We start from the raw sequence: 27,245 nt of genomic DNA, 5'->3' as shown, positions 1-27,245 counted from the left end.
ATGCTATTAAGATAGCTTCCTATGTTCCAAAATGGTGCCACCTGGAAGTTGTTTTCCCAGTAGTGATGTATGGAAGTGAGAGCTGGACCATAAAGAAGGCTGATCACCAAAGAATTGATGCTTTAGAATTATGGTGCAGGAGGAGACTCTTGAGAGTCCCATGGACTGCAAGAAGATCAAATGCATCCATTTTTAAGGAAATCAGCCCTGAGTGCTCACTGGAAGGACAGATTGTGAAGCTGAGGCTCCAATACTTTGGTCACCTCATGAGAAGAGAAGACTCCCTGGAAAAGACCCTGATGATGGGAAAGATGGAGGGCACAAGGAGAAGGGGACGACAGAAGACGAGATGGTTGGACAGTGTTCTTGAAGCTACCAGCATGAGTTTGACCAAACTGTGGGAGGCAATGGAAGACAGGAGTGCCTGGCGTGCTCTGGTCCATGGGGTCACGAAGAGTCGGACACGACTAAACAACAACAAGGAAGTTGTTCCATCTGTCCCATTCAGAATGGGCAACAGTCAGAGGAGATGGGGGTTGTAGTCCAACAACATTTGAAGCTCACCACATTGCTTACCACTCCCCTATAACCTGCTGTTTGTGCAGTCTTGACAAAAATGTCGCCATAACAAATGGAAGCAGCAGGGGACCGCAACAGATGGGAAAATTAAGTTGAGGCCTAGAATGCAAGTAAACATAGGAGCTCTTAGAGGGCAGGGAACAGTCCTATAGAATGCCTTAAAGCTTTCTCATAGAAGGAAGTCGATATCCTTTGGGGCTTGTTTCCTGTAATTATGCCTCCAATTTGTCTAAATATATGAGTTCTGCATGTAGCAGGGTCAGGAAGCAGCACCACATACCGCTTCAAAGCTCGGGAAAGTGCTATTCTCAATGTCAACAACCTTCTGAGGCGATAGCTTAGCTTGTGTTTTGAATGAGACAGTCTGACTTAAGCTTCTATTCAATGCTTTCTAGGATCTGCACTGTGGTCCCCCAGTTCTGACTTGCCTTTATGCCAAAATCACACCCCCCTCAAAAAAAGCCATCCACAAACCACCAATATTTTGACAGAATTCTCCTGTACTGCACGCCATCCTGATCTCCGAAATTCCAGAGGTTCCAGCCACTCAGTCAAAGCCCATGTTTCTGCTTGGGAATAAGGCACAGCAGAGACTGTGGTGTCTTTAAGATATATGGTTCATTTACACACATATAGAACATGAGCTTTCGATGGAGGGGTTCACAGCATTAACACCCTGAAAGGATCCTGTTTCTCCCATAGCCACAGCCTTGGAGTCAAACAGATATCAAACATCATGATTTCTTCTCCACCCCCATCGTTCTGACCGGACACTGGGGTCCAGCGCTGAGGGCCTTCTGGCAGTTCCCTCGCTGCGAGAAGCCAAGTTGCAGGGAACCAGGCAGAGGGCCTTCTCAGTAGTGGCACCCGTGGAACACCCTCCCACCAGATGTCAAAGAGAAAAACAACTACCATACTTTTAGAAGATACCTGAAGGAAGCCCTGTTTAGGGAAGCTTTTAATGTTTGATGGACTATTGTATTTCAATATTTTGTTGGAAGCCACCCAGAGTGGCTGGGGAAACCCAGCCAGATGGGCGGGGTATAAATAACAAATTATTATTATTATTATTATTATTATTATTATTATTATTATTATTATTATTATTATTATTATGTGACACCAGAGAAGCCACCAACAATGGGAAACTCCTATGAAACTTTATAAAACTTTTTTAAAAAACAACAACAACACGTTTAGCAGATCGATGTAGATCCAGCCCAGGTTCCTTTTGATCTTTTGTTCTCTTAGTGGCCCATCACACAAGCCATCACCTCACGGGAACTAGCCTAGCTTAATTAGCTTTTAATACTTGCTGAGTTCAGAAATTAAAAGTGTCCAGCACACACTCCAAGCCTTAAATTAATTCTAACATGTGCTGAGTCCAAGAATTATAGGTGCCAGACACTCACAAACTCATAATATTTATTTGTCCATCTGTGATCATAGCACACAGAACAATATGTCTAGCATCTGACACACAGTATTTACAGCTGTATCAAGTGTTTCACTATATTTGATAAGTTGAATTTCAATGGTGTCTGGTGTTAGACACTATTTGATCGTTGACATGTGTTTTAAATACTATGCTGTGTTTAGATGCAGACAACATTTGCAGCTGCCAGTTTATAGTTCATATTTTGAAGACTGGAAGCAACAACCAAAAAAACCAGCCAAGAAGACTGAAGCAGTCAGATTTTGAAATTTGAGGTAGAAGTTCACATTCAATATGGAAATGTGAATCTACCTGGTAAGGTATATGATCTTGTTAAGTGTCACAACATTCTCATGAAGAATGGCTGAGAAATAGCCGTTTAAAAATATTGTCCCTTTCTAGGCCATATTTTGAACATTTTTGTACATCTGTCTATCAGTCTAGAACTCTAAAGCATATTTTAAAAAAGAAATTAAAGGATAGTGTGGAGGTCTCCTTTTTGCGAATTTGATTAAATTATGTTATGCATTCCAAAAATTATGAGGTTTCAATAACCATCCAGAGTGAGTTATTTACAGGGACGGATGAATCTGTCATTTTTGGTTCCCTTCAGTTTCTAATCTTTCCAATCTTATGCAGTTCTCCACATTGCCAGCTCAGTTTGTTGACTTCCTTTAAGCCCTTGTGAAAACTCACCAGAATTTTAGTGCCAATTTCTTAACGTTTTAACAAACAATTTTCACTAATATATGCGTTTTTATGCATGCTTTATCCTAGTTTTTTTTCCTTTTTTTGCTCCACACTATGAAGAGAGAGAACTGCATTGCAAAATTCAGAGAAGGATGGCTGTGTTCCAGTTCACGTCTTGCTTTAGGAAGGCTTGTGGTTGTCCACATGTTGTTGGACTACGCTTCCTAGCATGGCTCATGAACAGGAATGGGAATTCCAGTCAACCAACATGTGAGGAGCTGCAGTTCCCCCAACCCTGCTCTAACCACTGCACTCCACTGCATTTATTCTCTGTTTGTGTCAACTAGCCTTAAGTAAGCAGGCAGCAAAAGGTAAACTGCTGGAAGGCCGAAAACAATGAGTTGTATAAAGTTACCTTTTTTTGGCACTCGGCAGGGTCAAAGAAGGTGTGTAGTCTAAATAACTATGCTCATCCCAGTTATTATCTGTCTGGCAAAACAATGTTCTTGTGGGGAGAGGCTGCCTTTAAATAGATTAAACCACAGTGCATTAAACACAAAAGGGGAAGTTACTTCTGCAGGTTGCTTTGGAAATGAGACATAACAGCTCTAAGAACCACACGCACACGCACAAACAATTGTGGTGGGTGGGTGGGTTTTAAATCAGCTTATCAGTAAAGCATGTTCAGTTAGTTCTTTTTCCAACTGAATTCTCTTTTAAAAAACAAAAACCTGTAGTCATTTCATCTTGTAGCCACTAAAGCTATTTATCATCTCACAAGAAAGAAGATTCCACCTAAACATTAGGAAGAACTTCCTGACAGTAAGAGCTGTTCGACAGTGGAATTTGCTGCCAAGGAGTGTGGTGGAGTCTCCTTCTTTGGAGGTCTTTAAGCAGAGGCTTGACAACCATATGTCAGGAGTGCTCTGATGGTGTTTCCTGCTTGGCAGGGGGTTGGACTCGATGGCCCTTGTGGTCTCTTCCAACTCTATGATTCTAGGATTCTATGAAATGTGAGGGCTTCTTCACACTTCCACTAGAAAGCATGAGTCTGGGTGGCTTTGCACTTGTCCCATGCTTTCCTCCAGAAAACCCGCTCTTTAGCATCAAAATCAGAGCAAACATCAGTCTGGAGAAAACCTGGTTGACATTTCCTCCAATTCAGCAGTAAAGAACGGATTTCTCCAGGGGAAAGTAGAAGTGTGGATTTATATACAATATACGATATCTTTATTGTCATTGTCCCATGCAGAACAATGAAATTCAAAAACTACATAAAACTACATAAAACATTCAAAACCCCCTAAAAACTCTGAAACCCCATTTTAAAATATACTATACTATAGAGACCCCTTATGCTGCGTTTAGAACCAGAATTGCATTTGCGTAGAAACTGTTTCTCAGGCGGCTAGTCCTGGCCTTTATAACCCTATACCTTCTTCCAGAAGGCAGAAGCTGAAAGAGATCATTTCCGGGGTGCATACTATCCTGCGCTATCTCTGCCGCTTTCTTGTGGCACCTGGCAGCATAGATTTGATCTAAGGTGGGAAGAGTGCACCCAATTATTCTTTCTGCAGTCTTTACAACCCTGGATAGCATTGTTTTTCCCCTGACTGTGCAGCTCCCAAACCACACAGAGAGACCATAAGTTAATACACTCTCCACAGTGCAATGGTAAAATGCCATCAACAGGTCCTTTGAGAGATTGTTTTTTCCGGAGGATTCTCAGAAAATATAACCTCTGTTGTGCTCTCTTCACCAGGTCTTTGCTGTTTTCTCCCCAGGTTAGGTCGTCTCTCAACTCCATTCCCAGAAATCGAAACACCGAGACCTGTTCCACGCACTTCCCCTCAATAATAAATGGGTGAATAAGTGGGTGATTTTAATTTATTTTAATTTATTTATTAAATTTGTATGCTGCCCTTCCAGCCATAGACGCTTAGGGTGGCTCACTAAGTCTTCTAAAGTTAAATTTTCTGGAAAGTGGCTTTGTTGGGTGTTATATTGGATTGGGTTGAGTGAATATTGTTTTTATATAGTGGGCAGATGAAGAATCAGAAGTTCTTTACTTTACAGTGGCTTCTAAAGTCCCTTTAGAAGCAAACTTTGTTCATCTCCTATGGGGGGGGGGAGGCCACACACCGTTGACCATCCTTGCAAGTTTCCATACCACCTTTGACTAGCTGCTGGGGCTGCTTGTGCTGAGCTTGGGAGTAATTACACAGTACTGCTTGTGGTCGTCTTCAAGGAAATTGAGTAACTGCCACGTTCTTTGGAGAGGCATCCCTTAAGGCAACAACAGCAACAGGGAAGGCAGCACCATATATGGACTTCCTCTGGTTGCCCAGTGCTCTTCCTACAGACTGAAAGCCAGCATTAACTGAGAGCTTCCATGAAGGAATCAATGTACATCCCTCCGGACAACTAGGGATGGGCGCACCTGTCAATTTTGGTTTCTCCGTTTCTCATTAAGTCCAGGTTCTTCACTTTCCCACATCAGCCTACATTTTTTTTGTATTTTAAATGTCCTCAGCATTTCAGGGTAATATATGCAGAATTTTGCCTTGCAATTTTGACCCATTTTATGCATTTTATGGACATTTCCCTGTGTCCTGTGGACTTTTTTTTTTTAACTGCATCATAAAGTCTGGAGAAGTGAGAAGTTTTAAGGATAGTTATGTTTTGGTTTGAGTTGTATTGCTTCAGGAGATGCAAAGATGAATCATAGAGTCACAGAATTGTAGAATTGGAAGGGACCCCGAGGGCCACAGAGTCCGAATCCCTGTAATTCAGGAATCTCAGTTAGATCATACATGACGGATGGCCACCCAACCTCTGCTTAAAAACCTCCAAGGAAGGAGAGTCCACCATCTCCCGAGAGAGACTGTTCCACTGGCGAACAGCTCACTGTCTCAAAGTTCTTCTTGTTGTTTACTCGGAATCTCCTTTCTTGGAGCACACAGCCAGCAAAAGTTGAATTTAAGTGAAATATAGGGTTGTCGTCAATTAAGGCCTACTCATAACAGACCTATTTTAATTAATGAACCTAAGTTACTAACTTCCATTCATTTCAGTGGGTCTACTCTGAGTAGGACTAGCCATGAATTTGAGCCTTAATTTTTCAAATACATTAATAACATGATGGGAGCCTTGAAAATAACAAATAGATAAACCAATCAGCATCCGTTTCATGCATCTCTTGGGTCTTTTTTATGCTGATGGACCTATGCTGCTGTTTGAAGCTTTTTTTAAGAGACTAGTCATTTTAATGATAGATTTGTGCTGTTCGTAAAGGTAAAGGTAAAGGGACCCCTGACCATTAAGTCCAGCTGCGAATGACTTTGGGGTTGCGGCGCTCATCTTGCTTTATTCAGCATGACTAAGCTGCTTCTGGTGAACCAGAGCAGCACACAGAAACACCGTTTACCTTTCCGCTGGAGCTGTACCTATTTATCTACTTGCACTTTGAGATGCTTTCAAACTGCTAGGTTGGCAGGAGTTGGGACCGGGAGCTCACCCTGTCGTGGGGATTCGAACTGCCAGCCTTCTGATCAGCAAGCCCTAGGCTCTGTGGTTCAGACCACAGCACCACCCATGTCTCTATTGTGCTGTTCTTAATGGTGTTTTATAGTTTATTGGCCTGATATTGCAGTATACAAATGGAGGTATGTAAATATTTTTATAAATAATTTTAGAGGCAAAAATCTAAACTTTTTATCACAGAATTGCCATTGGTCTCCATTGATCCCAGTCAAAGGAAAAAGAGACCCCACACCGCTCAGAGAATACACACATGTATTCACACCAATCCCAGACTGTATAGAATGGTCTTTTGTGTTCTGCATTATTTTGATTCTAGTTACAAAATGTGCTTCGAAAAAATTCCACCTAAATATAGAGTTGACTTAGTGAAGCCTACAGGTGGGAGGGTGGGTTTGGTGTGGCTTCAGACTGGGCCATGAACATTCTGCACAGACATCCTGTTGACACAACGGAGGGAGCCTCCCTTGAAGCACATAGTATTTATAATAGGTTGGGATTTTCAGCCAGTAGACCCCAAACATCTAATTTTCTATGGGAAAGAAAATAATGCTCACCCAGTTCTCTCCACTGAGATGCTTATGTATCATGTACTCTCTCCCTCCCTCCCTCTCCCTCTCTGGTTTCTCCTTCCTTCGGGGCATACAGATATGAGAAACTTTACCCATGCACACACAAAAATAAGATGTGTGTGTGTTTGTGTGTGTTTCCATTGCCTGGTTCCTGCCCCCACTGCCACATTCTGTAGTGAAACTATAATTTCATCACAAGAGCTTTTCTGTTTCCAGAGCTATTTTTAAGGCAATGGTTTATTTATTTTCTTGAAGCTACAGCAGAATATCCTCTCTAATGTGGCTGACTAATTCATAATTATTATTATTTCCTTGATAGTAGTTCACTCTAGATAGTCCTGATGCAGAAATGTGAGATACTCCCTGCTCTCCCCATGTCTTCTAACACCATCCGGTTCATATTAATCCTAGAATCGTAGAGTTTGAAGAGACCTGAAAGGGTCATGCAGGAATCTCTACTAAAGCATCCATGACAGATGGCCATCCAACCTCTGCTTAAAAACCTCCAAGGAAGGAGAGTCCGCCACCTCTTGTGGGAGTCTGTTCCACCATCAAACAGCTCTTACTGTCAGAAAGTTATTCTTGATTTTTCATCAGAATCTCATCTCAGCTTGAATCCATTGGTCCTCTAGTCCAGGAGAAATCAAGTTTGCTCCATCTTCTGTGTGACAGCCCTTTAGATATTTGAAGATGTCTCCTCTTTTCCAGGCTAAACACTCGCAGCTCCCCAAATGGTTCTTCATAAGGCTTGGCTTCTAGATCCTTGATCATTTCGGTCACCCTCCTCTGCACACATCCCAGCTTGTCAATACAGTGGTACCTTGGGTTAAGAACTAAATTCATACTTAATTCAACTGAATTCAACTAAATTCATTAGCAGGATTTTAACAACACTTGTAAGGTAACAAATACGTCGGATAACATGGAAAGTTTTAAAATATGGATGATGAAATAATATGCAGTTGGAAAAGATGACAATAGGACCCATGGAAGGGATGAAGGGGAGTCTTGAGATTCAGAGGAATCTCTAAATCTGAGTATGTATTTGATATTGTTATAATTTTACACTTGTAAAATCAAATAAGAATTGTTGTTGTTTAGTCGTTTAGTCATGTCCGACTCCTCGTGACCCCATGGACCAGAGCACGCCAGGCACTCCTGTCCTCCACTGCCTCCCGCAACCTGGTCAAACTCATGCTGGTAGCTTTGAGAACACTGTCCAACCATCTCGTCCTCTGTCGTCCCCTTCTCCTTGTGCCCTCCATCTTTCCCACCATCAGGGTCTTTTACAGGGAGTCTTCTCTTCTCATGAGGTGGCCAAAGTATTGGAGCCTCAGCTTCAGGATCTGTCCTTCCAGTGAGCACTCAGGGCTGATTTCCTTCAAAATGGATAGGTTTGCTCTTCTTGCAGTCCATGGGACTCTCAAGAGTCTCCTCCAGCACCATAATTCAAAAGCGTCAATTCTTCGGTGATCAGCCTTCTTTATGGTCCAGCTCTCACTTCCATACATCACTACTGGGAAAACCATAGCTTTAACTATACGGACCTTTGTTGGCAAGGTGATGTCTCTGCTTTTTAAGATGCTGTCTAGGTTTGTCATTGCTTTTCTCCCAAGGAGCAGGCGTCTTTTAATTTCGTGGCTGCTGTCACCATCTGCAGTGATCATAGAGCCCAAGAAAGTAAAATCTCTCACTGGCTCCATTTCTTCCCCTGTTATTTGCCAGGAGGTGATGGGACCCGTGGCCATAGCTCAACATAAAAAATAAATAAATTACTCACACACAAAAAGAAAAGGTTGCTCCCAGTTGACAGCTGAGGGAGAGGAGGCCAGATGGAGCTGGGCTAGTAGATACTCTCCCTCTTAAATTGGTTGGAATAGTTGGAAAGTATAGAATAGAAATCTCTTTTTTGCCCCTTCGATGTTTTTAAAAGGCTCATGTGGGGGGAAGCAGCTCCATCTCCGATCATATATTTCTTCCAAAAACATCCACTTTCTGAGGCCTGGGAGAGGATGCTGGCTGATCCAGGGCTTTTGTGTTCCCAACCCATTTCCGAATTGGTGGAAACTTCTATCTTTGTTGCCTGTCCTTGTTAATTTTGGATGTTCCCAAGTATGAGATAATATAATTTTCCAAATTATAACCTGCGAGTACATTCTATGGTTAAAATATTTTTTCAGGCAATTTTTGAGGAAAAATAAACGATAATTTAAGGCATACACACACAGAGAGAGACACAGAAACACACACACACACATGGAAGAAATTCATCTTTATTAAGATGGTGTGCAATTTATTGCGATGAACATACAGAAACAGGGCAATTTAAGATGCAAGTTGAAGCATTTGCTTTAAGTCAATTGGCTTCCCTTTTGAGTTTGGGTTGTCATTTCACTCCAGTTAAGTCTGGAATGGAATTGGGGTTGGCAGAAAAAAATGCAATATTTGTATGTTCAGATTGTATAAAAATCACAAACTGACATAAGATCAGGAGAAAGTTTAAAGTTTAAACATGGATTGTGGTCCTTCGTATTTGTCAATCTGGCTCTAAACTTCCCCCTAGTGATCTTACACAGTAGAACATCCAATCGTGTTGTTTGTTTGTTTGACTGGCATGGCACCTATAAATGGGTGGTATAATGGGTTGGGAGTTACTCGTGCGTAATCCTGCTCCGTTTGAGCATTAGATTGCCTGGTTAAACCCTCCGGACTGCACAGCCCATCTCAGCATGGCTGCCCTTAGTCACTCGTAGAATCTGTCTGTGGGCATTTCTTAAAGCGCTGCCAACATAAGAGCTGTTTGACGCCCAAGCGTCTCCGCCTCTCACTGCGCGGGAGTCTCCTGCGCAGGGTGGGCGTGGGTAGCGGGGTGCCTGGGCTCTCCTCACTAACTTCCAGCGAAGAGTCCTGGAGCCCCTGCACCTCCCTGTCCCGTTGCCCTCCTGGATCCCTGGTGTTACACTCATTCTCTTCCCCTTCTTCCCAGCTGAGTCTCCCCCTAGCGCTTGGACCTTCCCCTGCAGAATCAGAGACCCTCTCCTTCTCCCGTGCCTCTGATGGCAGTTCCCTGACAGGTGGCAAGGCATTTGCAAAAACAGTGCTGTTCTTTCTTAAGTACGGAAAGTATCCTTCAATGCTTGGAAATCTAAGAAACCCAAAAATACTGAGATTCATAAATGGGTTGTGTAGTTTGTTGCTTTTCTGCTAAATCAGTGCAGTCTCGATTGGTTTATTCTGCCATCTTGGTTCAAAATGGCATTCAATGGTATCCAAACAAGACCTAAAACTGCTCCTCAGTCTCAGGAACCACCGTGCCAAATTTGGCGGTGATATCTTCAGAGGGCAATGCAACAAAAAGATGGTTTCAGGGCTGAAACAGCCTTGGTTACCCAGGTGGGTTACCTTTATCAAGAGAGGGACAGGGAGAGTGTGACCCTGCTGCCCCTGCTTGATCCATCATTGGCCTTTTATACCTTTGGAGACTCTTGAGAGTCCCATGGACTTCAAGAAGATCAAACCTCTCCATTCTGAAGGAAATCAGCCCTGAGTGCTCACTGGAAGGACAGATCCTGAAGCTGAGACTCCAATACTTTGGCCACCTCATGAGAAGAGAAGACTCCCTGGAAAAGACCCTGATGTTGGGAAAGATGGAGGGCAGAAGCAGAAGGGGACGACAGAGGACGAAGTGGTTGGACAGTGTTCTCGAAGCTACCAGCATGAGACTGACCAAACTGTGGGAGGCAATGAAAGACAGGAGTGCCTGGCGTGCTCTGGTCCATGGGGTCACGAAGAGTCAGACACGACTAAATGACTAAACAACAAGGCAAACTAGGGCCTGGGGGCCAGATCTGGCCCAATCGCCTTCTAAATCCAGCCCACGGAAGGTCCAGGAATCAGCGTGTTTTTACATGAGTAGAATGTGTGCTTTTATTTAAAATGCATCTCTGGGTTATTTGTGGGGCATAGGAATTGGTCCATCATTTTTTTACAAAATATAATCCTGCCCCCCACAAGGTCTGAAGGACAGTGGACTGGCCCCCTGCTGAAAAAGTTTGCTAACCCCTGCCTTTGACCATGGTATCCTTCTGGACCAGGGATGGGTATCAAAGGCCCTGAATTACAAGGGTTTCTTTCCTGCCAGAGAGTAGTGGTGGGGGAGTGTGTCTCAGTCCACTGGCATTTGTGCTATGGGGTTTTGCAGGGAGCTATTCTGTCCCCCTCACACAAAAAAGCTGCACTTGTTTTTCCCTCTTCCCCTCCTTTTTTTTTTTTTTTTAAGAAAACCACTGAGACAACTGCAGGTGTCATACAGCTGCTGATGGGACAAGTTCTTAAGTGCTTTTGTTGAGTCTGAGCATTACCGTCTAATCCCGAGGATGGTGATGTCAATGAAAACACTCCCAGTGGATTCCATGGGGTTTCCATGGGGTTTCAGCTTTTAAGTGGGTGCAGCTTAAGTTCCCTCCTTCTTTAGGTTGCTGTCGTGGGACTGGGAATGCTCAGGATGGAGTTTGGTAACCCTTGTGGCTTAGGTAGGACTCCAATGAACCATGCTTGAGGTTAGTGTTCGGAAGGGAGGGGGGTTGGAGAGGACTTGGAATCACAGGCTCCAAGTACAGTGGTCCCTCGGGTTACATACGCTTCAGGTTACAGACTCCACTAACCCAGAAATAGTACCTCGGGTTAAGAACTTTGCTTCAGGATGAGAACAGAAATCATGCTCCAGCGGTGCGGCAGCAGCAGGAGGCCCCATTAGCTAAAGTGGTGCTTCAGGTTAAGAACAGTTTCAGGTTAAGAACGGACCTCCGGAATGAATTAAGTATTTAACCCGAGGTACCACTGTATGGGGGAACTGTGGGGGCCTAGGTCCCTTCTGCAGCAGCTGCATGGGCATGCCACAGGGCGTCCACATAAATTTTCACAGAGACCTTTCATAAAGATACATGGCAAGCTGATGGGAAAATGTGGAGAATGGACTTAGATTAGAAAAATAAGAAACCAAGAGAAACCCAAACCCACACATTCACCCACCCTGGCTGGTGAGTAAACTCTGTGGGTTACTTTCTAGGTCTTAGAAGATTCACCACAGTGAGAGGGTTTGGCACTCTCCGAACTGAGGCCACGTATGATGAAGTTCCGTACTGGAAAGGGCTTCTTAATCCTGCAAAAATAAAACAAATCCCATGTGAGTATTAGACATAACAAAGTAAAACTCTGGAGTTAGAAGCCAATGGTTGGGATTAGCAGACGTGTTTTTCACAAAAGCCTTGCAGAAACATCATGCCAGCTCCTTGACCCTGTTAAGGTTTTTACACACGATGGGAAGAGTGGAGTGCATTTTGCTAAGCTCCCACTCCCTCCGGCATGTCACCTTCTCCTCCCCACCATCCTTCTACTGGTGGGGAAAACTTGCATGCAAATCCTTGGTATGAGACTCAAATAAGGGATAGGAAAGGGGAAGCAGAATGATAAAGGGACTGGAGAAACTCCCCTATGAGGAAATAACGCAATGTTTTGGTCCTTTTAGTTTAGAGGGAAAAGGTGAGTCTGGAGGGAATGGAAAGAGGTGTATGAAATGATGTGCAATACAGATACAGTGGTACCTCTGGATACGAACGGGATCCGTTCTGGAGCCCTGTTCGCATCCTGAAGCGAACGCAACCCGTGTCTGCACGTGCACGGGTCGCGATTCGCCACCTTCCACACATGCACGTGACGTCATTTTGAGCACATGCGCATGCACGAGCGGCGAAACCCAGGTCGCCGCAGAGCGCAACCCGAAAACGCTCAAGCCGAAGCTACTTTAACCCAAGGTATGACTGTAAAGGGAAATAGTGCTTCAGGTTAAGAACTTCGCTTCAGGATGAGAACAGAAATCGGGCTCCGGCAGCGCAGCAACAGCAGGAGGCCCCATTAGCTAAAGTGGTCTACAGGTTAAGAACAGTTTCAGGTTAAGTACGGACCTCCAGAACAAATTAAGTACTTAACCTGAGGTACCACTGTATTATTATTATTATGTGTGTGGAGCACGTCTTTCCTTCTTTGCTAAGGTGAGTTATGAGAAAGGGGGCCCCTTCATAACTATTGGACGGTTGCAACACCTGCTGTGGCTGTAAGAGACCAATGCGGTAAATACGTGTTTTGTTGCGGCTGGGGCAGATGAAGGTATCCAGTTGTGCTGCTGGCTTGAGTAATATTGTATTCCAGCATTTTGCCCTCCCATTTGTCCAGAGTCAGGACTCCAGGATGGAAGAACGATTGCTGGGCAATGGTGTTTGGGGGCCTGTCGGAGCAAAGCAAAAACAGATAACATACACAGAAGGCAAGGCATGCCAGAAACTGTGGCTGCTGTGCAATTTATTCAGAAGTCAAAGAATTGTTTCGTTATGTGTTTCAGAAAATATTGGCAGCTTGACATAACAAATAGGAGGGTACATAATGTACAGCCATCCCAAACTTTAGTCAAAGGTTTGTAAGAAAAAACTGTTACAAATATAACCAATGAGAAGCTGGCTTGCTTAACAGGTTAGCGTCATCGGTGATTTGCAGATAAGCCTTCCTCACAGGGATGGTTCCAAAGTATAATGACCTCCATGTCACGAAGAGACTCTAACAGTGGCCTGGAGGCAAACTAATAAGGCAAAACTAAGAGTGGTCCAAGGCAGTTTACAATCACTTTGCGGCAGCATATGTATGTGTGTGTAGCTTTCCTTTGAGGAAGACAACTCAGCAGCACATCTTTTCTCCCTTGCTAAGGTGAGTTGTCGCCGAAGAATTGATGCTTTTGAATTATGGTTCTGGAGGAGACTCTTGAGAGTCCCATGGACTGCAAGAAGGTCAAACCTATCCATTCTTAAGGAAATCAGCCCTGAGTGCTCACTGGAAGGACAGATCCTGAAGCTGAGGCTCCAATACTTTGGCCACCTCATGAGAAGACTCCCTGCAAAAGACCCTGATGTTGGGAAAGATGGAGGGCACAAGGAGAAGGGGACGGCAGAGGACGAGATGGGTGGACAGGGTTCTCGAAGCTACCAGCATGAGTTTGACCAAACTGCGGGAGGAGTGGAAGACAGAAGTGCCTGGCGTGCTCTGGTCCATGGGGTCACGAAGAGTCGGACACGACTAAACGACTAAACAAGAAGAAGAAGAAGAAGAAGAAGAAGAAGAAGAAGAAGAAGAAGAAGAAGAGGAGGAGTTTGGATTTGATATCCCGCCTTTCACTCCCCTTCAGGAGTCTCAAAGCGGCTAACAATCTCCTTTCCCTTCCTCTCCCACAACAAACACTCTGTGAGGTAAGTGGGGCTGAGAGACTTCAAAGAAGTGTGACTGGCCCAAGGTCACCCAGCAGCTGCATGTGGAGGAGCGGAGACGCGAACCCGGTTACCCAGATTACGTGACTACCGCTCTTAACCACTACACCACACTGGCTCTCAGGGTGAGTTGTGAGAAAGGGGGCCCCTTCATAACATTTTTTTCCCCATTTGTGGGTAGGATACTGTCATGGGACAGGAGGCAGCTTTACCTGCTGAACAGCAGCCTGAAGGTGGAGAAGTTGGAGTGACTCCACCTGCAGCTGATCAGCCTTCAAGGTCACAGAGCAGAAGGCACTGATGAGAACCAACTGGCTTCAGCCTTCTTAAACACAGCTCTCAGCACCAGAGTCAGATGCTGGAAACAACATCTGTGGTTCCTGGTCCGGCTTTGCTGCTGCCTGCTCTCCATCTGAACCCTTGGCTTTGATCATTGGATTCCTTGACCACTGGACTGTCTGACTATGTGGATTGCTGTTTGCCTGACCCTCGAAACGGACTTGACTTCATATGCTGACTCTGTCGAGCATATCCTAGAGTCTCTTCTCTTTTGTTTGATTTTGCCCTGCACTCCACCAAGTCCTGCATGCTGTTGCTCAGCACTGGGACTACAACAAGTAGGAAGAATGCCTCTGAAGAAGAGTTGAGGGAAATCACAAGCTCACACTCAGGTCCTACTTGCAGACTTCCCATGGGCATTGAGTTGGCCACTGTGAGAACAGGATCCTCAGCTAGATGAGCCATTGGCAGCTGGCCTGATCCACCGGGGCTCTTGTGTTCTTCCTTAATCTATGGGATTTGCAACCACAAGATGTGGTGATGGCCACTAATTTAGATGGCTTTAAAAAGGGATTAGGCAAATTAATGGAGGATGACTGTGTGCTACCTCCAAGATCAGAGGTGACATGCTCTGAATACCAGTTGTTAGTACTCATGTCCAGTTTACGGGCTTTCCCATAGACGTCTGGTTGACCACTGTGAGAAGTCCACTCACCTTTTACCCAGTGGGCAGCCTTGCAGCCAAGCAGCTGGGCCTCAACAGTTTTCTAGCGCAGGGGTGAAGGTACGCTGCCTCCTCCCTACGTCACGGCCGACCGTGTCATCTGTGCTGTGGGACAGCCCCAGCCAATCAGCTGGCAAGGTGGGTGTGGCCATGGGCAATTTAATCACAGATATTGAGAAGATATTGAATTATTTGAGTAGGTTTGAACAATTTGGGGCATTTAAAATGTTAAAAGTTAAATAAACTTTGTGGAAGGAGAAGTGTTAAGGTATATAGAAGTGCACATATGGTTGATTTGAATATGTTATTGAATATTATTGAATATGTATATTATTGAATATTGTATACCCAATGTATCAGCTGCCTGGGAGGTTTCACTGTTTGTGTTTTGGTGATTGGTAAACAACAACAACAATAATTGATCACAGCGTTGCCGGTCGGCACCCTCTTGCCTCTTTTTCGGATCAAACCCTCTTTTCATGCCTTGCTATGGCAGTTGTCAGTCGCCATGGTATTGGGGCTGGGTAGGAATTTTCCCCACTTGGCAAATTGGCCATTTTGTTTTCGCCTACCTAGTAGCAATCATCACAACTTTTGTGAGCTTAGGCATTGGGTAAGCCTTTGGTTGGTTGTAGGGGAGGTTGCTGCCTTCGCCTGCCCCTCCTCAGTAAGGGTATCCTGTTAAAGGGATCCAGGGTGTGAATACTATCTGAAGCCTGGATTTTGGCTTAGGGCCATGTCACAGCCCTTACGGGGACCCTGAGGGTACCCCTATATAGTGTAAGTCATAGGGCACCCTATCAGTGGTTTACCCTTCCGTGGACTCCCTGCCAGAAGTCAACATATAGCCTGGCTTCACCCCAGTGCCTAAGCCAAACTGCTCACATCTGTAACCGATAAAGTTATGCCCTATTTGAACCCACAAACCAAAATACTGTCAGGATGTTTTATTGTTCTCCTGGGAACTTTGTGGCTCTGGTGCCTTGGCACACAACAGAATGTTGGATCAGACAGACCTAATCTAACTGGGTTGTTCTTGTGTTCTTCACTGGATGTAACGTGTGTTCCTGTTTTCATCTGGGAAGTCTTGGATGACATGCTGCTTCATCATTTTACATTCAAACGCAAATTTTAGATGTGAGCCATGAACCAGAAGTCCCAGATGATGGGCCAGGCATGGGAGTCAGTCATGGGTAGCACAGAAATGTTCCAGGACTAGGCAGACTTTGTTACCAAGGCAAACTCCTAGCCCAAACAATAAGCATATTAAACCCCTTCCTATCTAATATGACCCAATGATGGCTAGCCTCGGTGAACAAAGCTAGTCCAGAGCCTTCCTTCCTGGTAGGATGATGTTCGGTGTAGCAGTGGTGAGAGTTTGGGAGCTGCTCATAGGACCAAAGATTCTTGGGTCTGTACCTGGGAGCACCTGACACTGACTCTGGTGTTGGTCACCTGATGCCCTTCTGAAGTTTTGGACCACGTCTCCGATTGGCCCCAGCCAGCATGGTCAACAGTCAAGGAAGATGTACGCCAAACATCTGGAGCGCACTAGGTTGGGGGAAGAGTGGTTGAATTCCTAGCAGGCCTTCTCTCTCTCCCTACTACTGCCAAACACATTATTTGTCTTTCCTGCCAATTTTATAGCAATTTGGATGACACAGTGGCAAATCTACTCAGAGGGATATGGAAGCCTGAACTAAGAAGATAATTATCTGTGGTGGGTGGTGTTCCCGATGTTTCACTTTGGGGTGTTGTCTTCAGATATTTTAAACCGGAGAAGATTACTGACTGACAAATATTTAGAAAGTAAGGTTTCAAAATAGGCAAGCAATGTAAGAACAGAGGATTTTGGACGGGGTGGGTCTTGGCTATGAGATGGTAATAAGGTTTTTTCCCCTTTAATAATAGGAGTTGGGTAAGCGTCAACTTCCCTAAGCTTTGTAAAGATATGAATAGGATCACCTGGGCATAATTTATTAATGGATAGCATTTGCTTAGTCCAGTGGCTAACGTGTGGTCTTGAACAAAAAAACACCTTGGGATCAGATCCTGTACCTGAGATGCAATAGTGGTCATAAGCAAAGGCCATTGCATATAGATCCAACCATATCAGCCCAGAGTGGGGCAGTCATCTTTATGGAACCATCCCTATCAGTGCAATCCTGTGAATGTAGAGTCAAAAATAAAATTCACTGTTTTTAAATTCACTTACTCCCAGATACATGGATTTTAGCTTAATAATTTGGATCTCAATAAGCTGCACACAGTCTCATTCTCTGTGTCCCAAATCTGAGGAATGGATCTGAAGTTTCGGAAGCAGCCCAAAGTTGGAGGAGGTTGCTTTGCTTCAAACAAGGTCCACAACTCTTTGAAACAGGTTGCCACTGTACAGGTTGTCCAGAGCAGATGCACACCCTAGGAATTTCTGCCACTGTGGTACTCAATGCAATGGAGATATTATTCCCCAGATGATATTGAGGTACTGACCTTGGCTTCAGCAAGACTGCTGCATTAGTACATACTTCATCAGTTATGGGCAGTTCCTCTGACAATCGCTTCTTATCACAATAAAAAGATAGCCCAGGAATTTCTGAAGGTAAACCACAGACACGAAACCAAAACTCCTAATCTTATTGGGTATGAACAAATTATGACTCATGAAGACCAGTGATTTTTTTTCTTTGATGATTAAAGCCATGTTATTGGGACATGACTATACAGTAATATAAATACCAGCTACTCACATAGAGTTGTGAGATCAAGTTGACTAGATTTTTCTTCAGCCAACCTTGAAGCAAAGTAAAGGTAAGACTTGGGGTGCTTGAGAGCCAGTGTGGTGTAGTGGTTAAGAGTTAAGAGCGGTAGTCTCGTAATCTGGGGAACCAGGTTCGCGTCTCTGCTCCTCCACATGCAGCTGCTGAGTGACCTTGGGCCAGTCACACTTCTCTGAAGTCTCTCAGCCCCACTCACCTCACAGAGTGTTTGTTGTGGGGGAGGAAGGGAAAGGAGAATGTTAGCCGCTTTGAGACTCCTTCGGGTAGTGATAAAGCGGGATATCAAATCCAAACTCTTCTTCTTCTTCCATTTTGGGGCTTAGCATTGCAAACGGATTCCTGAGTTATCACATGTGGCTTGTTGACAACATGTGTTTATTTGTTTTCAGCTTAATGGATTTTCCTTGGTAATTGAAAATCTGAATTGGGGAGGGAGAGATACAGGGTAGCATTTTGATGGCAACAACACTGTGTGCTTACTGCCAAAAAGAAAAGCTTTTCATGCATTGGGAGCATCGATCCCACAATAATCACCCATCTGGATGCACCCAAGGATTTTAGTGCAATTTAGAGAGCCTAAACTACTTGGATGTGTCACAAATGTACTCTACAGGTAAAATTACATATATTCGTTACATCTCATCAGGGCTGGCATCCAGGTTAGACTCCAGCTATGAGCCAAAATGTATATCTAGTAGTCAAAAAGTAACCTGAACAGCTGCTTCCGCTAGAATGTCATAACATTACTAAAATATATTGTTTTGGTAGAAATAAGTAATTAATTTCAATGGGATTTACATCCAAGTAAAATTTTATGCAGAAATTGTCCTTGAAGAACACATGGGGGGGGGGGAGAGTGAGGTCACACACTGACCATGCCCACAATATCACAGTTGTTGCCAGCTCCGTCATTCATTGGGTGGAAGTTCTGAAGGGTAAATGATGTTCATTCTGGAGGAACCTATTGTGTTCTAGCCAAACCCAGCAGACATGAAGGACTGGGAGTGGAGCCAGTGGGTCGTGAGATGTTTGGGTAGCAGCAGCACATGTGGCTCCCCTCCCCTATCTCCACACAATCTTGGATAACCTCTAGATAATTTTTGTAAAGAGTTCTGCTGACTACCCAATCTTTAGCAAGCTGGAAAAAAACCCCTGCATCAATTGTTCCTTACTTATGTTGCTTCAGGTTCTTCTGCCACAATGAAACTGCTGATTTGTCTTTCCTGCATTCTGAGCATAGCAGCCGCTGTCCCAGTCCGTGTAAGTAGCACTGAACCTGTGGAATGGGGAAACCTGTCAGGCCAACTACAGCTGGAATCTCTTCGTAATACAGTTGTTGCGCACTGTAACAACATCACAATGAGATAAAAATAAGTAAAGGTGGTGGGAGATGTCAAAGAGATAATCAGAGCCTTTTGGGCTGCTAAACACATGACATATTTCCTACTCTGGGTATCAGTTCTGCATAGAAAGTTGCAAGTGTGCCACCACATGTGCATTTTGCCCAGTGCGCATATAATGGGAAAGCCTGTTTCACAGGCTCTTCCAATCTTGTGTATGTTATACAAACAGCAATTTATCACACTTGAGTTCACCATTTCAGAGATGTGTATGCCCCAAACTGGTATTCATGGAATAACCAACTCTGTATACTGATTATATAAACAAGTCCTGGCTCATATGAAGTGGTTGCCTCAATCTCCTTCCTTCCTTCCTTCCTTCCTTCCTTCCTTCCTTCCTTCCTTCCTTCCCTCCTTCCCTCCTTCCCTCCTTCCCTCCTTCCCTCCTTCCCTCCTGTTATGCCAGGCACCAGACTCTAGCTGCTGAATCATCATCTTCCTTTCCTTACACCAGCTGCCCCTCTCCTCCTTTGCTCAGGGAAATGTCTCTGGGCTCAGAGACATGTTAGGGAAGGCTGAGGGGTCTACACACCTGAAATTCATTTTCGAGCTGGGCCAGCGTTGCCCAAATGAAAACAAGTGACAAAAGAACTGTTTGGAGAGGTAGAAGCCTCCATGGGCTGCAAGAGGGGTGCCTGGAGGCATCATGCTAGGGGCTCTGGCCCTCTCCCAGCAAACTCTCATTGACCAATCCATGGGCAAGGACAAGTTGTGCCTCCAACTGCATTGTGAGATGAGGGAAGAGAGAAGAATTCACATGGGAGGTGACAGGAACCTGAGGAAATGGGGAATAAAGGATATGTGGAACCTTTGCTTGGGTTCTAGAGGATGGGATGACCCAGTGTCATCCTGTGAGGATAAAGCATGAAATCCAACCCACAAAACACGAAATCTAACCCTGGTTTTATTTCATATGTTTTGACAGCGGTCAGCAAGTGGCAGTGCCAGCAACGAGGTAAACCATCTTGTGTATTTCTTAACTGTTTTAATTGTAATATTTTATTGTTTGTTTTATTGTATATTTTAATTCAGGATGGTAAGATGCCCCAATGGATTTGTTATTGTGTATTTTGATTGTGCATTGATTTTATAGTTGTATGCCACTTAGAAGCCTTTCTGGTATATAAGTGGTATATAAAATAAAAATTATAATTATATCAATAACCGTCTGTGTGCAAGAGTGTTAGTGCCATGGAAACAATATTAAAAGCACACATTCTGGAAGATGCTTTTGATTTCTGGCAGGGTTTTTTTAAGAGCAGCATGAATATGTTTGCTTGTTTGTTACCTTAATTTTGACTCCACTATTTTTAGGGCAGACCCTTCACAAGGCCGCTCCCCAAATTTAGTAAACTTCGTATATCAAACAGTATGAGGGGTGTGTGGGTGTGGGTGTGTGGGTGTGTGGGTGTGGGTGGGTGTGGGTGTGTGTGGGTGTGTGTGTAAAAGCATAAAGCCATCAATCAAATACCAACCAGAGCAAATCAGTTTTCAAAATCTGCTTGATTTTGATAGGCTTCTGATGATGACTGATCTCATGTTCACCAGGATGCAGGTAGCCTTTCGAGCAACCTGGTCCTTAACTGTTCAGGGTTTAAAATATCAAAACCAGCTCTTTAATATAGCCATGCTGAGACTGATAGGAGTTGTTCTCTGCAACATCCAGAGAGCAACAGGTTAAAAAGGGCCAATATACATCGAGCCTCAAAACACACACACAACCAATTAAATAGGAAAAGAATGGGTGTCACATGATCCCATAAGCATTTTGACAGCTGCTTTCTTAAAGGTAGCCCTGCAGAGAGAGCATTACAGGAATCAAGTGTGGATGTCAGCAGAGTGTGTTCAAGCCACTTCCACCACACTTGCGGTGTTGTCTGTCTCCACCTTCTGTTTCTCTGTTTCCACAGCGCATTCCTATCATGGTTCCTCAAGTGCCTCCTCAGGTTCCTCCTCAGTTTCCTCCTCAGTTTCCTCCTCCACTTCCAGCACAACCATACCCACCTCAGATTCCAGCACAGCCATACCCACCTCAGGTAATACCAGCACAGCATGCCTATGCTTGTGGCAAGTACTAAGTTCATTCCTTCAATGGCACAAAACCCATTCACCAAAATGAAGAGCTATGCTTCTGCATCCCTGGATCCCTTGCTCCCCAAACAGGAAGAGCCCACTGATGGCAAGTTGCAAGAGGGTGGTCTACATCGTCATCTAGAGGCCATTTTAAAGGGCGCCATATTGTCAGGCTGGATTTGGATATTACCTGGGAGCAACAAGAGATGGTGCGCAAGGCTGCTCCTGACTACTGCTTTGTTGTGGGCAGCCGCGCCAACTATAGGGGTTGGAAGGGGATTCGGCCCCCTGAATATTTGTGGGCAAGGGGCTGAGCCCTCCCCCCAAATATTGAGGTCATGTGTATGACTGAAGGAGCGTCTCCACCCCCATCATTCTGCCCGGACACTGAGGTCCAGCACCAAGGGCCTTCTGGCGGTTCCCTCACTGCGAGAAGCCAAGTTACAGGGAACCAGGCAGAGGGCCTTTTCAGTAGTGGTGCCCTCCCTGTGGAATGCCCTCCCACTAGATGTCAAAGAGAAAAACAATTACCAGACTTTTAGAAGACATCTGAAGGCAGCCCTATTTAGGGAAGCTTTTAATATTTGATGTATTACAGTATTTTAATATTTTTCTGGAAGCTGCCCAGAGTGGCTGGGGAAGCCCAGCAAGATGGCGGGGTATAAATAATAAATTATGATGATGATGATGATGATGACTTCACATGATGCTGGGCCACCTTAATGTGGGGGGCAAGTCAGCACCCCTAATTGTGGGTGTATTCTGCAGCATGCTCTTGATACATGCTGCCTTAATTCTGCTTTGCAGTCATACCTCAGGTTACAGCCGCTTCAGGTTGCGTTTTTTCAGATTGCGGACCGCCGAAACCCGGAAGTACCGCAACGGGTAACTTCCGGGTTTCGGTGGTCGTGCATGCGCACCAAATCGCAATCCGTGCATGCGCAGACGCCGGTTGTGAACGCTGCAGGTTGCGAACGTGCATCCCACACAGATCATGTTCGCAACCTGAGCATCCACTGTACTTTGTTCTTCAGTGCTTCTCCAATACTACTGCGTTATTGCTGTCGGGGCAGGTGGGGTGGGGTGGAGTGGAGAGTTATAGCACAACAAAAGAAAGACAAAAATAAACCAGAGCATTTGTGCTGTAAAAGTTACAGAATCTCAGCAGGCTGTTGCAGGATATGCACTAATCGGAAATGGAGCATTGTGACTGCCCTGGAACTTTTTGTGGGCGCAAACAGTATTGAGAGCAAGATCTCGTATGAGCAGCTCAGTAGCATGAACGTAAGTCATTATGAATGCAGGATAAATAGGATGTCTGGAGGGGATCTTAGCAACACTTTGTTTTCCTAGGCATTGTATTCAACTCGTTTATACACAAAGCACATTTTCATTGTACCTTCAATTAAAAATAACAAGGTGATACAGTATACAATAAAATGCAATAAAATATGCTGCTGTAACATCCAAGAACTGACCATACATATTTCTAGTATGAGGTTGGTTTGATGCTGTTCTGTTATGCATAGAGCCCAAATTACTAGCCCTTCCTTTAGCTGATTCCTGGGTGGCTGAACACTTCCTAAAACCCTTCTAGAATTGCTATACCACCAGATGGCACCATTGTTTCAAACAACTGTAGTTCTCAATAAGAACCTTGGTTTTCTTCGCCAAAGTCTGGTGTGTACTGTACACAAGGGGGAAAATGACATTTCATGCAGCTGACTGTTTTGTTGAGAAGATGCCTTAGCAACTGGACAGAGACATTTAATGAGGGGGATGTGAATAACAAGATAATTAAAGTCACATGTAAGTAGCCGTGTTGGTCTGCTGTAGTTGAAACAAAATTTAAAAAAAATTCTTTCCAGTAGCACCTTAGGTAAGGGACCCCTGACCATTAGGTCCAGTCGTGACCGACTCTGGGGTTGCGGCGCTCATCTCGCTTTACTGGCCAAGGAAGCCGGCATACAGCTTCCGGGTCATGTGGCCAGCATGACTAAGCTGCTTCTGGCGAACCAGAGCAGCGCACGGAAATGCCGTTTACCTTCCCGCCGGAGCGGTACCCATTTATCTACTTGCACTTTGACGTGCTTTCGAACTGCTAGGTTGGCAGGAGCAGGGACCAAGCAACGGGAGCGTTACGGGGATTCGAACCGCCGACCTTCTGATCGGCAAGCCCTAGGCTATGTGGTTTAACCCACAGAACTACCCGCGTCCCTATACCAATAACAAACTTAGTTGGTCTCTAAGGTGCTATGGAAGGAATTTTTTTTAATTAAGATAATTAAAGGCAAATATGTTAGCGCGATTTGTTTCATAGCCTTGTTTCTTTTACAGATGATCCCGATCTATGTGACCTATGATCCAGCTCAGGTAACGCCTTAATATCCATGCATGGGGGAATTCTAGCACAGAGGGGGAAAGCAAGGATTCAGACTGGGGGGATAAGGGCTAGGTGGGAAATCCTGTGATGAGTGTTTATATTTTGAAGATAAACCAGGTGAAGGTAGCCGTCGGGTCTTGAATCCTTGGTGAGTTAGGGACTTTCCCTGCATCCAAAGACAGGCACTGGTAGACTGAGCAGATGAGACCAACACTGAGTCCATGAGGGTGGTTTCTGCCCATGTTGTAGAGCAGGCTTCCTCAAACTCGGCCCTCCAGGTGTTTTGAGACTACAATCTCCATCATCCCTGACCACTGGCCCTGCTAACTAGGGGTCATGGGAGTTGTAGGCCAAAAACATCTGGAGGGCTGAGTTTGAGGAAGCCTGTAGTAGAGGGAAGTGAGGGGCAGATTGGGCTTGACAACCAGGGAAGGGAGCCCACCTAGAAGAAGGAATACTCTGAGCATTGATCAGTGTGTGTTAGTAATTAACCTGCTTTGCAACAAGGAGGCAACCTAGATAGTGTAACCCATCAGATTTTTCTGTTTTGTTTTAATGTGTGTGTGTTATTTACCGTTGTGAGTCACTTTGAGTCGCTTTTGCTTTTTTTAAAAGTGACTAATTTAAATATTGATATTGAATCAAAACCAAATATCTCCCTTGTTTTCTTGTTTTCGCTTAGGGTTTGCCCTCTATTCTCTCCAATCTGCCAGGCGTGGTAAGTTCAAAATTCTGCTTGCTTTCTATACCACCACCTATTTCAGACTTTCATAAGCAGCAGCTGTGGTTAACACTCAGATTGAGTAAGAAATGAGAGTTCAAGAGTGAAATATCATCCACAAGGTAGTTCCTTTGTTATCTCCTGCCATCTCTCCTATGGTTTCACCAGTCCTTTTTTTTTTTTTAAATAAAAAAAGGTCACATTTTTGAATGTCTATGCTGTTTTCCAGCCTGTTTTCTTCCTATCAGAACCAACTTGTATGACTCTCCTGGCTGGGGCTGATGGAAGTTTTAGTCTAGAACATCTGGAGGGTGTCAGTTTGTATCCACTTCCATACAAAAACTCATGCGCATTTGGTGAAATGAACTGAAAAATAAATATAAAATGCCAATTCTGGCTTAACCAATTTCAGAACAGACTTCTTTGTGGGGATTCAAAAGAGCACTAATCAAGTAACGTTAGTTTTGATCATTGAATGAGTGCATTTGCAGCATAATACTCAAAACCTCTCTACTCAGAAGTAAGCCACATTGAGTTCAATGTTATACCTGTTTACCAGGAAGGAAAAAGTCCCTATGAACTCAGTGGGAGTTACAGCACTTTCTGAGCAAACATGGATAAGATTGCATTGTGGAATGCCACTTACTTTCTCTGGGTTGCTCCCCAAATCTATGAAATTTAAGAGATGGGAAAGGAATAAAATCCACCAAGAGAGCAACACTTCTCGTCAAATTCTGCATCGGTGTTGTAAATACTTTAGCTAAAGTGAATGATCTCATAGTTTCCTCATTGCCACCACATTGTGGCAGCTCCCGGATATAGAAAACCACCATTTGAAACCAAGCTTTATATGATTGAATGAGGTCCCTTTTCTTTAGGTGAACCCTGGAGCTGGAGGTGTTGGTGGCCCATTTCTGGTAAGACAATTTACTGTTCATCATTATTACTAGATTGTAGCACAGTGGCCGGGGGGTGGGGGGTATCTACACTGCACTGTGGAAATCGGCCCATAATGCTCACCAAATAACCGTGTGACTGACCAAGAATGCAGTGTACTGATTTATTGCCTCTCTCTAGATCCCTTATCCTGGAACTCCTGGGGCGGTAAGTTCATTGATCTTCATTGCATCATACTTCCATAGTCAGAGATCCAAGGGGAAACTCAGAGGTCTTTGAATGGTTGCCTGATTATATGAGTGGGTTTAGGCCATTGCACTTAATGAAAGGTATTCTGCAATAGAAGCGGGGAGAGAAAGCCCTCAATGTTTGTGGGGGAGGCCATGGGCACACTTGGAATTTTGAAAAAGTGGCTTCCGTGGAGTTGTAACCTGTCAGAACCAAAAAAAATATATGAAATATGAAGACATATTATTTCATTATTTGCAACTTTTAACATATTTATGATCTCAATAAAAATTAACAATACACAGTGTTTCATTTAAAAACCAAAAGGCAAACAAAATCTTCAAAAGATTTTATAGTGCTCTGTTTTGAATTCCAAAACACTCTAGAAGTTTCCAGTTCTTCAGATTTATTGGCAAACAGTTTTCCTTGCCCTCACATAAAGGTAAAGGTAAATGGACCCCTGACCATTAGGTCCAGTCGTGACCGACTCTGGGGTTGCGGCGCACATCTCGCTTTATTGGCCGAGGGAGCCGGCGTACAGCTTCCAGGTCATGTGGCCAACATGACTAAGCCGCTTCTGGCGAACCAGAACAGCGCACGGAAACGCCGTTTGCCTTCCCGGCGGAGTGGTACCTATTTATCTACTTGCACTTTGACGTGCTTTAGAACTGCTAGGTTGGCCGGAGCAGGGACCGAACAACAGGAGCTCACCCTGTCGCAGGGATTCGAACCGCCGACCTTCTGATCAGCAAGTTCTAGGCTCTGTGGTTTAACCCACAGTGCCACCTGTGTCCCTGCCCTCACATATACATGCTAAATACTTTTATTGAATTCTGCAAGATCCCAAGAGTTAAATATACCAAGATCATAGCTTGTTTTTACTCATAATTTGACTATATGAGTAGGGGACATTTATGTTTTTTATAAGTATGAGACTTTTACATATATTTGGGGAGTGTAAGATATCCAGCAAGTCAGGGGAAGTTGAACAGAGAGAAAGCTTGTTTTCTAGAGCTGGTGGTAATTAATCATACTGAGTTTTAGGGTGTACCGGTATACCTTTCCTAGTCCTAGAAATAAATTTAATTCATGCTCAGACAATCCTGATCTAGATGGGCAAATATAAGAAATATAAATAGATAGCTTACACTGTGCCGTCATGCAGGGATGGGTAGGAAATGGGTTGAGATCTACTGCGGATATCTGAGTGATTTGAAGTAGATCGGCAAGGATTTCTGAATCCAATTATTTTACAGAATACCCCCTCCAAATATATATACTATGCTAAAATGAAGAAAACCGTGAGCAGGTGGAGCAGTAACAAAGAGTTTGGAAGAACAAAGGGTTAGGAAGAACTATAAGCTCAGAGCACAGTTCAGTTTGGCACTAAAAACAAATTCCTGGGCTCAGAAGTCTTTAACTCTTAAGTCAGGGGTCACCAGTCTCTTGGGGTCTGTGGACACATTTGAGATCTGGTGAAACTGTTGCAGACCACATGCAATGGCCAGTCACACACTGCGACCTATTCCATTGGCTACAGTGGAATACTACTTTCATGTGTAATTTCAGAAGTGGGAGGGGTACCTTTTGAGTACCAGGGAAGGTACCTAGTGGTGAATCAATGTTTTTTGCACATG

General features: G+C 44.3%; 1 protein-coding gene across 1 annotated transcript in view; it reads left to right on the top strand.

Moving 5' to 3' along the window:
* The window catches only part of LOC310685981 (uncharacterized protein), a 41,026-nt gene that overhangs the window by 11,229 nt on the left and 2,552 nt on the right, over positions 1-27,245 (top strand). The window contains exons 2-8 of the mRNA XM_083459140.1: positions 19,093-19,166; positions 20,232-20,261; positions 21,217-21,342; positions 23,717-23,752; positions 24,445-24,480; positions 25,362-25,400; positions 25,561-25,587. Of these exons, the coding sequence (XP_083315266.1) occupies positions 19,107-19,166; positions 20,232-20,261; positions 21,217-21,342; positions 23,717-23,752; positions 24,445-24,480; positions 25,362-25,400; positions 25,561-25,587 (354 nt within the window). The 5' untranslated portion in view covers positions 19,093-19,106. The remainder of the gene's footprint in view (positions 1-19,092; positions 19,167-20,231; positions 20,262-21,216; positions 21,343-23,716; positions 23,753-24,444; positions 24,481-25,361; positions 25,401-25,560; positions 25,588-27,245) is intronic.

Source organism: Podarcis liolepis (genome assembly GCF_965112155.1).
Source record: "Podarcis liolepis genome assembly, chromosome: 9".
NCBI classification, from domain to species: Eukaryota; Metazoa; Chordata; class Lepidosauria; order Squamata; family Lacertidae; genus Podarcis; species Podarcis liolepis.
Note: the sequence above shows the minus strand (reverse complement) of the source record. Positions and strands in the feature narration are given on the sequence as shown.